We start from the raw sequence: 12087 nt of genomic DNA on the forward strand, positions 1-12087 counted from the left end.
CTCAGAAATCCACCTGCCTCTGCCTCCCAAGTGCTGGGATTAAAGACATGCGCCACCACTGCCTGGCTATTTTTTCTATTTCTTTAGTGCCAAAGCTGCTTTTTTTCCCCCATAATCACACAACCATGTCAAAAGTAAGAATGATCCTTGGATGTTGATATACACTTGTAATCACAGCCTGAAGTAAGAGGATTAAAAGTTCAAGGCTAGCCTGGGTTACATGGTGAATTCCAGGCCATTCTGGGCCACATAAACATTGTGAGACCTGACTGCCAAAAAAAGATGTGTCTGTCGATGCAGGCTCTCAGGAACCCAGGATGGTCTCAAGGTAAGCAATCCCCCTTCGTTAGCTTCTCAGGTACTAGAATTATAGGAATGGACCATCATATCTGTTATTCCTCTAAAAGATGTCTTTAGAAAATCCTTCAGATGCTAATAAGCCAGGGAATAGTTCAGTGGGGAAAAGTGCTTATCTTCTTTCACTCTGTTTGTGTGTGTGTGTGTGTGTATGTATGTGTGTGTAGGTCTAAGAACAACTTGAAAGTGTTGGTGTTCTTCTACCATGTGGGTCCTGGGGGTAGAACTTGAACATGTCTGGCAAGTGCTCTATCTATTGAGCCATCTTGCCACCACAGGTTCTCAACAAGGTCTCACTTGTGTAGCCCTGGCTGGCCTGGAACTTACAAGAGATCTGCCTGCCTCTGCTTCTCACATTTTTGATATTTAAAGAAAAACAAAAAACAAAACCTTTCAGTTGGTAAATCTTATCATTGACTTATAAATCAGAATTAATTGTTCTTCAAAGGATTTTGTTTGCCTGTGGAGGCAGGTCACTCTGTAAAGTACTTGCTGTACTAGCATAAGGACTTGGGTCCTTATGAAAAGCCAGGATTGAACCAGGCGGTGGTCGAGTCATTCATGCCTTTAAACGCAGCACCCAGGAGGCAAAGGCAGGAGGATCTCTGAGTTTGAGGCCAGCTTGGTCTAGGATAGCCAGGACTACACAGAGAAAACCTGTCTCTTGGGGAGGGGCTGAAGGAGAGAAGTCAGACATAGTGGCACACATTTGTAATCCCAATACTAAGAAGGAGGAAATACTTGGATACTTGGGGCTCACTTGCCAGCTAGCCTAACCTTATTGGTGAACCCGAGGTCTTAGTGAGAAACTCTATCACAAAAATCAAGGCAGATGGCTCCTGAAGGAATGACACCTAAGATAGAGCTTCAGGCCTTCATGTATATATATGTGTAACACACATGCATATGCATATAGACATAAATGCCAAAAGGGGAGGTGGGTTTTTTCATGTGTAAATAGGACAAAATTACTCAGAAATTGACATGGTTAATTTTTTTTTTTTAGTCAGTCTCACATAAACTCATAGCCCAGTCTGACCTCAAACTCTGCAGTATGTCCTACTGTGTGCTGGAACCATTACGCCTGTCTTGGTGTGTGTGTGTGTGTGTGTACACCATATATACATACATACATGCGGGTACATACATGCTACGGTGTACATGTGGCAGTCAGAGGACAACTTTGTAGAGCCAGTTCTCGTCTATCTTTTTGTGGGTTCTTACGAGATTGAATTCAGGCCTCCATGTTTATGCATCTAGCACCTAGCCTTTCTCTCTCTCCCTCTCTTTCTTTCCTTCCTTCCTTCCTTTCTTTCTTTCTCTCTCTTTCTCTTTCCCCTTCCTCTTCCTTTTCCTCCTCCTCCTCCTCCTTGCTCTTCCTTCTTCCTTCTCTCTTTCTCTCTTTTTCTCTCTCTCTCTCTCTTTCTCTCTCTCATATCCATCTATTTTATGTACACTGTTACTGTCTAAAGACACACCAGAGGAGGGCATCAGTTCCCATCACAGATGGTTGTGAGCACCATGTGGTTGCTGGAAACTGAACTCAGGACCTCTGGAAGAGCAGTCAGTGCTCTTAACCACTGAGCCATCTCTCCTTGATATTTTTCTTAATGCACACATGTTAGTTTACATATGGATTGTGTGTGTTTTCTGTGGAGTAAAATCCAAGGCTTTGTGGTTAAGAATGCCTATTACTTTTGTAGAGGCTCCCATGTTAGGTGCTTGTGAACTTCAGCTGCAGGAAATCTAACACCTCTGGTCTCCTTAAGCACCCATATTTAGGTGTATATACCTACACACAGGCACACACAATTAAAATAATAAAATAAATGTTAGTAACAGTAAAGGATATGAGCCTATAGCTCTGTGCTAGAGCACTTGTTTATTAGCGTGGCAGAAGGCAATGTCTCCATTACCAGGAAGAACTAGACCTGCTTCCTAGCCTCTCTACCCATCTCTAAACATCCAGGCTCCTTTAGCAGAGCAATAGCTCATTTTTCATGTGTTCTGTAGAGGTGATTCAATTATTTATATATAAAATACATAATTTTGTGTTATATTGTTATCTCACATAGTCAACAAGTATTGGCTGTATTGGGATCGCTGAATGTTTACCGGTTTTTTCTTTTTTCTTTTGTTTCTTTTTTTTTTTCTTTTTTTGGTTTTTCGAGACAAGGTTTCTCTGTGTAGCCCTGGCTGTGCTGGAATTCACTCTGTAGACCAGGCTGGCCTTGAACTCAGAAATCCGCCTGCCTCTGCCTCCCAAGTGCTGGGATTAAAGGCGTGCGCCACCACCGCCTGATTTAACTGAAGCAAAGATAGGGAAGCTGCTTAAGGACGAGGAACTGCCTTACACTGATGAAGTAGAATCCTGCTGGGATGTTTAAAGTCTATGATTTTCAGTATTCCAGTACACTTTCTTCTGTCTTCCTGTTGTCTTTCACCTGCTGAGCCTACTGGAATGATTTATTAGACACTGTTTTCAGGTCTCCATATCCATTATCCTATTTGCTTTTAAGTGCCTTTTGGAGGGGGTTGGTTGATTGGTTGATTGATTTTGGTTCTTTGAGACAGCACTTCAAGGAGTCAAAGCTGCTGATCTTGAACTCAATGTGTAACTGAGGCTGACCCTGATTCCCTGGTCCTCCTTTCTTCTACCTTCCATGTACCTGATTATAGACACACACACTAAGTGTGAATTTGTGTGTGATTTTTCTCCTTCATTTTTCTCTTAACATCTGTCATTCTGAAATGCCATTTTTCTTATGTGTTGTCTCCTTCCCTGTCCTTGGTGGTATTGAGACTGAGACCCTGGGACTTCAGTATACTAGACAGGTGTTATGTCAGCAAGTTTACATTCCTACCCCTAGCTCCCCTTTATCCATTTTGATAGGACCCCTGTTGTTGACAAAATAGAAAATGCAAGTTAGCCTGGTAGTGGTGGCAGTGGTGACACACACCTTTAATCCCAGCACTTGGGAGGCAGAGATAAGTGGATTTCTGAGTTCGAGGCCAGCCTGATCTACAGAGTGAATTCCACGACAGTCGTGGCTATACAGAGAAACCCTGTCTCAAAAAAAAGAAAAGAAAAGAAAATGCAAGTTAAGGCCGTGTGGCTGTCAGTGAGTAAAGGTGCTTGCCCCCAGTCTGAGACCCTGAGTCCAAGAACTAACTTGGTAGAAAGAACTGACTCCTGAGAATTGTCTTTTCCACCCACGCTCATACATATGTACACACAATACACACAGATGTAAATACGCATTTCTTGAAAGGCTTTATGGGTATGGATATCTTGCAGGCTAGCCTGAGTTATGTAAGTAGTAAGAGCTCGTTCCCCACTCCCAACCCAGCCCCAGAAAAGGTGAGAGCTGTGCTGCTTTCCCCAGTGACTGCCCATAGAAGGTTGGGAACAGCTCAGGTTATGTGTCGGGGCCTTGGTGAGGGAGGTGATGTTGCCGATGGCATTGCACCCTTTGAATTGAGGTCGGCAGATTCCTCCTTTCTTCCTCTCTTCCTCTCTCTTCCCTTCCCTCATCCACGTTTTTGTCATTGTGTGTTGGATTGTGTTTTGTATATGAGGAGAGCAGAGGTCAGCATCAGGTGTTGTTTTTTTTTGTTTTGTTTTGTTTTGTTTTGTTTTGTTGGTTTTTCGAGACAGGGTTTCTCTGTATAGCCCTGGCTGTCCTGGAACTCACTCTGTAGACCAGGCTGGCCTCAAACTCAGAAATCGCTTGTCTCTGCCTCCCAAGTGCTGAGACCACCGCCCAGCAGGTGTTGTTCTTTATGCACTGTCCACCTTGTGTTTTGAGACAGGGTTTCTAGGTGACCTTGGAACTCACCAAGTAGGCTAGACTGTCAGGGATTTACCTTTCTCTGCCCCACCAGCTCCATGTCACCATGTCTATCATTTTTCATGCATTCTGGAGATGAAATTCAAATCCTTACATTCTCATGGCAAGCATTTCGGCACCTTTTCCCACTGAACTTCTCACCAGCTCTAGATTGTTTTATTTTTTTGCTGTGGTGGTTGTCTTTTAGTATGAAATACTTAACAAATTTATTCAGGGGCCATGCTAATTATCTCTGTATCATTCCAGTTTCAAATAAATATACTGTCAAAGCAAGATGGTTTTAGACAAATGTTTAAAGATGGTGTAAAGCAAATGTTGAGACAGCATTTCAGTAAGTCCAGGCTGGTCTCAAACTTGAGGTCCTCTTTGCCTCCTTTGTGTTGTCTGTTGGGATTATTAGCACCACACCTGGCTACTTCCCATCTTTCCCCCCAGGACAGGGTCTCTCTGTGTAGCCCTGGCTGTCGTAGAACTCAGAGATCTACCTGCCTCTGCCTCTGCCTCCCAAGTGTTGGGATTAAAGATGTGTGCCACTAGGTCTGCACTTCTCATCACCCTTTTATTCAGCTTAACATGCATGTTCTCCGAGCCAGATGTCCATGTATGACCATTTATTAGTAACACTGGAGGGAGTGGATGTTCTGTGCTCAGAGGCTGTTTGATGAGTTTTTGCCAGCCAACAGGTGTCTTGGGTGGTTGGTGGCATCTCGTGTCTTTGTACTACTTGATTTTCAGGTCCAAATACTGAAGAATAAGAGGTTAGTCTTGATTTTTGTGTAGACTGTATTTGTGATTTAATGTAAATTGTCTTTTCCTTGTTTGCAGTGATGCTAATGTTGGTTTCTTTCTTTCTACCCCTATAGGTTGGTGACATTGTGAAAGTCACAAGGATGAATATCAATGGCCAGTGGGAAGGCGAGGTGAATGGGCGCAAGGGGCTTTTCCCCTTCACACATGTTAAAATCTTTGACCCTCAGAACCCTGATGACAACGAGTGATTGCTGTGCTGTCCCTGCTGCTGCCTCCTTCTGCCTGTCAGTCTCCTTTGAAGTGGGAAGCACTCTGTCACATGCAAGTTACACCGAGCTGCTGGTGGCCGGCTTTCCATACATTGGCGGTCCCTGCACATTCGGAATGCCTCAGCAGCTGCCTCGCTCGGCATTTGTATCATAGTCATGCTGTCAAAGAGTAGCTGATTTTAGAGTTCTTGTGGATTATGAACTGGAAACACTGGTGGATGCACACAGTAGAGAGAATTTAACCCAGAGCGGCTCTTCCTTCTCATCACTGCCTTGTTTATACTGGAGGCTGATTGTCGTGCTCGCCAGAGAGTGAGCCTGCTGATGGTCTGCATGGACACCGTGAGGCTTGGCAAGATTGTGCTGTTGCTGGTCCACAGAACAGTGGCTTTGCCACCAACCTGATTTTCTTTGGACAACAGAGGAAGTAAAACTCCAGACATTTCTGTCCTGAACTCCTGAAGTCTGGCTTGTTTTCATTTTCTTTTGTTTAGTTTTGTTTTTGGAAGACTAATTAATTATAGTTGTGTGTTCTGAACAGATTTTTAAGTAGTAGGTTGGATTTTTGTGATGGTCTAAGGAACAATCCATGTCCCTGAGCTTCCACACTGAAGCCGCTGTATGTAACTAAAAATATGAAAAGACCCCCTGAAGTAGAAGCCTTTATCTTTTGGTTGCCAACAGTACCTTGTTTAGCATGTGGCAAACAGTATGCACAAGCAGCAGTCATGGTGTGCTGTGCTAGGAAGCACCAAGGTGGGGGTGTGGGCCTGTTGCTGTCATCGTTGCCTCTGAGAGGAGCAGACGGGGTGGATCTCTTCAGTGAGCACACCCCTTTGAGAATGTAATGAAGTCTGTGGGCTTACTAGATTCACGAGCTAAATTGTATTGCTATGTTCCACCACAAAGAGCACGTAGCCCTTGTACAGACCTAGCTTGTCCAGGCAGCTCGAGAGTTATGTCTGTTCTGCTTCCACAGTCTGAGTAGAACCAGAATACAGTGCTTCTGAGCAAAAGAAGATGCCCATCAACCATGAGCCATTTTCCTGCATGACCGCTAGTACAAATGTGTGTCTATTCCCTCATCCACACATGGCAAACCAGAGTTCTAGAATCTTTCTATAGTGCACTCCTTCAGCTGGACCTTGATGAGGACAAGCCTCCACACAGAACACAGCAGATGTAGAAATGTAGCAGTGAGTAGTGAGTAGCTCTAGCATTTACAGAGTATCTTCTGTAACATGGCCCTGGCTCTGGAGGCCTTAGGCTTTGAGAACTAATGGAACATAATCAGGTGACAAAACCAACAAAACCATTTGTTCACTATATTTATTTCTCTTAAAGACTTTTTAAAATTTTGTTTATGTTGGGCATGGTGGCCACACCTTTAATGCCAGTACTCAGAAAGGCAAAGGCAAGTGGATGTCTGAGAGTTCAAGACTATCCTGGTCTATGTTGTGTGTCATAGGACAGGCAGGCCTACATGCATACCTTGTATCAGAAAACTGCCCCACCTCCCCCCAAAAAACTGTATATGGGTGTTTCCACTATGTCTAGGTATATATATCACATGGGTACAGTTCATAAGAAGGCCAGAAAAGGGTGTTGGTTGGTTCCTCTGGAACTACTATGTGGGGTCTAGGAATTGAATCTGGGTCCTCTGCAAGAGCAGCAAGTGCTCTTAATCACTGAGCCATTTCTTGAGCCCCATCAGTTTATTTTCTCTTTAAATCAGTAGTCCATCAGGCTGATAAGTGCCATAGTAAAGAATGTTCATGTGACAAAGTAATGGTCATTTGGGGTATGGGGGAATATCACGTCTGTGGTAGAGGTTATTTCTTTTTGTCTCTGAAAGCTGCCATTTTTAGCCAGACTTAATTGAGTGGACTTAAGTGTTCAGGTCCCAAACTTGCCTAGAACAAGACTTAAGACTTGCCTTCTGGCCAGTTACACACAGTTCAGCCCTAGGCCTTTGATGCCTCCACTAGAATACATTCACAGAGGGCACAACCTCCAAGGAATCGAACCGTTACTGGGGCTTGAACCTCATGCCTTACACATGCTAGATAACCATCTGCCAATGAGCTCTCTTTAAATTTGAGATGGAATCTCTATAAATTGCCCATTCTGGCTTCCAGATTTCCATCCCAGCCTTAGCTGGAATTACAAAGGTTTGAGTCACCACACCCAGCTCTTAAGGCTTTTTAAAACTACATTTAACTGAAGGGCTTGGTGCCTTTTGATTATAGCACCTAGCTCAGCACAAACAGCCATTTTTGAGAACAGGGTTTCCCTTCTCCCAAGACTGGTGACCAGCAAGACTCGGTAAGGAGTACTTCGTGATCAGAATGTCCCATAACCCTGGAGTTTGGTTTATGTAATCAATTAATTTGGCACATATAAATGTCTACACAGCTTCCTCAGAGATCCAGATCTTAAAATAAAGACTCAACTTTCTGAACTCTCAGGATACAGCCAACAATAGTAATTTCCTGACTTAGAAGCTCATCGGTTTTTAATCATGAAATCTTTCACACTGATGGAAAGTGGCGTCTTCCCTAAGTCCCTCTCTTCGGGGAAGACACTTGGCCTCAGGGGAGTATGATTGAGGCTTTTCCTTTTCTCATCATCAGTGCTTTGTGGTCTGCTCTGCTATGTTGTAGAAAGTACTAGGATGATAAACCCACTCACTATGGCTGTTCTGAGGAGGAAACAATTAGGTAGTCAGGGTCATTGAGGGCTAGTTAGTCCTGGTGACAGTCTCCAACTTCCACCCCCAACCCCCATGCAGAAGACGTGCTCGTCGATTCTGCACTGCTTTGATGCCACCTGTTTCAAGGGTCACCCAGGCTCAACCCCTCTGTGCTCACCGGAAGAGACCCTGTGCCCTCTCTTGGAGTTGGACATTCCTGGCACTGTGCCAGCCTTCCTCTACAGCTGTTTACAGACAAGATGGGCCAAGACTGATGGCCACTGCTCTTGTAACTTTTGCTCAAAAGAATAATGAGCATTTTTTTTTTAAAAAGGGATGATGTGTTTCTGTTCCAGGTGTTCATAATTTAATCTTTTAATATTATGTTCATTAACCTCTTAAAATGAGTGAATTCTTGATTGTTTTAACACAGTACCTAAGACTAATGCTTTCTGTGGACTCCTCACTATGGAACCAGAGAACCATATCCCTGGTAACTGCTGTGAGCGTGGACACTGAGCTGCTTGTATATTCTAAAGGAGCAGGAAGACAGTTCTCTGAAACAGGAGGAACAGTGGCCTTGCTTCTAGACGGTCTTCACTGTGTGTTTTAAAATGACATAAAACTCTTTTGACATGTATAACTTAAAGATCATAAGTATCAGGCAATAATATTTTCTGTGTAAGCTTTTAAAATTATTTTTGGGGATCATAGCTTGTTTTATTTTGTGCTATAAAATTAACAGTATTAAATGACTTATATTCTTAGAATACATTGAGTGTCTTTTCTTAACAGATTAGTGCCTTTTTATTTTTGTATTCCATTTTGCGTTACTGGTCCCAGCATCAAAACCCTTGTTTCCATGGCCTGTTTGTACATTGTCTCAATAAAACTTGCACCAGCCGGCGTGGCAGCAGCCTCGGTGTTTCAGTGTCTTCTCAGTCAGCCCCACCAGACTCTCCCAACAGTTCAACTGTGAAGCCCGTGGTACTCCCCAGAGACCCACTCACGCTGCTCCTGCCTCCCTCACTCAAAAATGGCAGCTTCCTAACATGGGAGCCTCCTCCAAAAGGAAATAACTGTTGTCTGGGTATCGTGGGTGCTGTGGAAGCCTGACACTCAGCATTCTGAGCAGGAGGTGTACTCTGGGAACCAGTGGGGTTGTTGGTCCTCCTAGCACCTGTACCTGAAGGCTCTGCTCTGCTGAGTATTTGCTGAGCATTAAACCATGAGGAAGGAGCTCAGTGGTCAGGGAGAGCAAGCTGTCCTGTCTGATGTCTACTGCCATTCCTATCTGTATATGAATCTCCTCGTGAGCTTTGAGGATCTTTAGGGAGAGAACTTAACGTTCCTTAAGCATTAATGCAAGTGTCACAAACTGCTGGGTGATGGTGGTGAACGCCTTCAGTTAGAGCATTTGGGAGGCAGAGGCAAGTAGATCCCTGATCTACAGAGTGAGTTCCAGGACAGCCAAGACTACACAGAGAAACCCTGCCTCAAAACAACCTACTTTGCTGGGCTCATGTTTCCCTTCTGTAAGCCCAATAAGCAAGTTTCATCTTTTCCTTTCTGTTTGTCTGTCTTATTTCTCTACCACCTTATGAGGCTTGGTCTCTACATAGCTCTGGCTACTCACTCTGTCCCAAAGAGTAGGAGTGCCTCGCGCTCTCCCTCTCCCCCTCCCTCTCTCTCCCTCTCCCTCCATCTCTATCTCTATCTTGTGATACAGCTCAGGCTGGCCTCAGACTTCTGATGCCCATGCCTCCACCTCTCAAGTTCTGGGATTACTTCTAGGTTTGTGCCACCGAGCCTGGTTCGTTCGTTGCTGGGATAGAACCCAGGACTTTATTCATGTTAGGCACACACATGTACCAGGAGCTCCATCCTGGCCTCTAACCTTTCCTTGGCTGAAAAGATACCGTCCTGTATCCCTCTGCTTGAAGACTCAAGAGTAAAGAGTAGGGAGCCCTGTGCTGAGGTGCCCTAGGGCTGGGGAGCATGGGGTTCCCCGGTTTTGGCCCCAAGCTGACACTACACTCATTACTTAAGCAACCAAAACATAATGGTGCTAAGATGTGTCACCTTGCAGGAAGCATCCTTGGAATGGAATTAGGACCTCAGGCTGCAGGTCGAAGCATCTTCTGGGATCTTCCTGAGTTCTCTTGTGACATGACCCATCCTTGGGTCCAAGCACCTTTCTGAAGGTAGCTGTCCTAATTAGTCTTTGGGTTTAGTGTTTGCTCTGTGAAGCTCTTGCCATTTCTGCCCTGGGAGGCAACAGAAACCTGAAGCCTGGCGCCCTGGGCCCCAATGGAACCACAATGAACTTAGCACATGCTAGGGTCCAAGCAGTCCTCTGCTTCACAGCTACTACACTAATAATGTCCTTCCAGTTTCATCTTTGGTACCTCAAACTCAGTAGCTCCTGTTCTACTTCCTGTCTTGCCCAACAGTCCTAGGAAGCTGCAGCACAGAGGTTCCCTAACTGCAGAACTTGGACTCTGTAGACTGGGCTGGGGGTGGAAGTCTCTTCCCTCCAGTTCCCACAATATCTCATACACCAGGACAGAGGACTCAGCCTGTCCGTTCAAGTCCCAGCCCTGTCACCTAGCAGCTATTTGGCCTAGTGGGGAGGGGTCCCTAGCCTCTCTGAACTTTAATTTCCCCATGCTCTGACTAGTTATGAAGAATAAATGCTATTAGCCCTGCTGCTGTATAACTAATCTCAGCTATCAAGAGGCAGTAGAAATGCAAGTTCAAGGCCTGCCTGGACCCCAGAGCCAGTTTCAAGGCAGCCTGGACCCCAGAGCCAGTTCAAGGCCTGCCTGGGCAATTGAGACCTTGTCCCAAAATAAAAGTACAAAAACATAACCAGCAGTGGGCACAGACCTTCAGTCCTCAGTTTTGAGGCTGTAGCGCCCTTGAATGCATATGCCCTGGATTCAGTCCCCAGCATCTAGTATAGTGATGCATGCCTGTAATCCCAGCATTAGGGAGGTAGAGGCAAAAGGATCAGAAGTTCAAGGTCATCCTCAGTTACAGAGCATGTTTGAAGTCAGCATAGAATAAATGAGACCCTGCCTCAAAATAAGTAATTTCACCCCACAAAGAATCTTTTATTCTTTTATTTCATGTACCTTGATCATATACATCTCCAATTCCCCTCCACCTCTCCCTCAATGGCCAACGTATCCACCTCCTCTCTTCATGCCATTTCTTGGTTTTTGCTTTGGTTTATATTTGCTTTGGAATGCTGACTGACCTTCTGGCGGGCTCTTGTGCAGGATCTGTGCAGCGAACCACAGAGTCTGTTAGTTCAGGAGCACATTGACTGCACCGTGTCCAGAAAATGGTGCTTCACAGCCTTCCCCATCCTCCAGGTCCTGCATGCCTTCTGCCCCTCTTCTGTGTTTCTCCCTGGGCCTTGAGGGAAAGGTATTGACACAGACATCCCACGGAAGCCGAGCACTCAAGAGTCACTTACTCTAAATATTTTGACTAGTTTAGGAGTCTCTTCACTATCTACTGGCCACTGTGGAGGGCAGCTTCTCTGGCTTCTAATGTGTATAGAGATAAATAATTAGAAGGCAGTTTGACATGGTCATTTAGCAAGGTAGCAACAGTAGGGTCCCCAAGGCCCCTGACCTCCACGCCTTGAGCTTTTAACTAGTTTATAGCACAGGGCATGGATTCCCTCCTGAGGAGTAGGCCTTAAATTCAGCAGGAAAGTGTTTTCTTACCCCATGACTTTTTGTGCCGCTGTTTCACTGGTCATGGTACTGTAGCACAAGTGTCCAGCACTGGGTGGGTGAGTCCACTGATGGCTGTACTTCCCCAGCAGCCTGAGGGGCCTTCTGTCTCTCTGAAAGCTGAGGCAGCAGAGATGAAGCTTTCAGCTCAGTTCCAGCTTGACTTCTCTGTGTTCTGCAATGAAGGTGTGTGGTTCCCTCAGCAATAGACTTTTACCAGTTAGCTGTGGTGAGCAACCAAAAGCAGTGGCAATAGCCTGTCACTTTTCTTTTTAAGTGAAGTCACAGACTTGGTTGTTTTTCTTGCTAGGGTAAGGCTAGAAGTACAAATCATCAGTGTGTGTGTGTGTGTGTGTGTGCATGTGTGTCTGTGTCTGTGTGTCTGTGTCTGTGTGTCTAGCAGGTTTGAGATCAAGGGT

At 45.0% G+C, this 12087-nt stretch overlaps 1 protein-coding gene across 1 annotated transcript in view; it reads left to right on the forward strand.

Annotated features, from left to right (window-relative positions):
* Nucleotides 1-8835, forward strand: part of Crkl (CRK like proto-oncogene, adaptor protein) — a 36840-nt gene extending 28005 nt beyond the window's left edge. The window contains exon 3 of the mRNA XM_031363276.1: nt 5072-8835. Within this exon, the coding sequence (XP_031219136.1) occupies nt 5072-5206 (135 nt within the window). The 3' untranslated portion in view covers nt 5207-8835. The remainder of the gene's footprint in view (nt 1-5071) is intronic.
* The last annotated feature ends 3252 nt before the right edge of the window (nt 8836-12087 follow it).

This window comes from Mastomys coucha, unplaced genomic scaffold, assembly GCF_008632895.1.
Source record: "Mastomys coucha isolate ucsf_1 unplaced genomic scaffold, UCSF_Mcou_1 pScaffold12, whole genome shotgun sequence".
NCBI classification, from domain to species: Eukaryota; Metazoa; Chordata; class Mammalia; order Rodentia; family Muridae; genus Mastomys; species Mastomys coucha.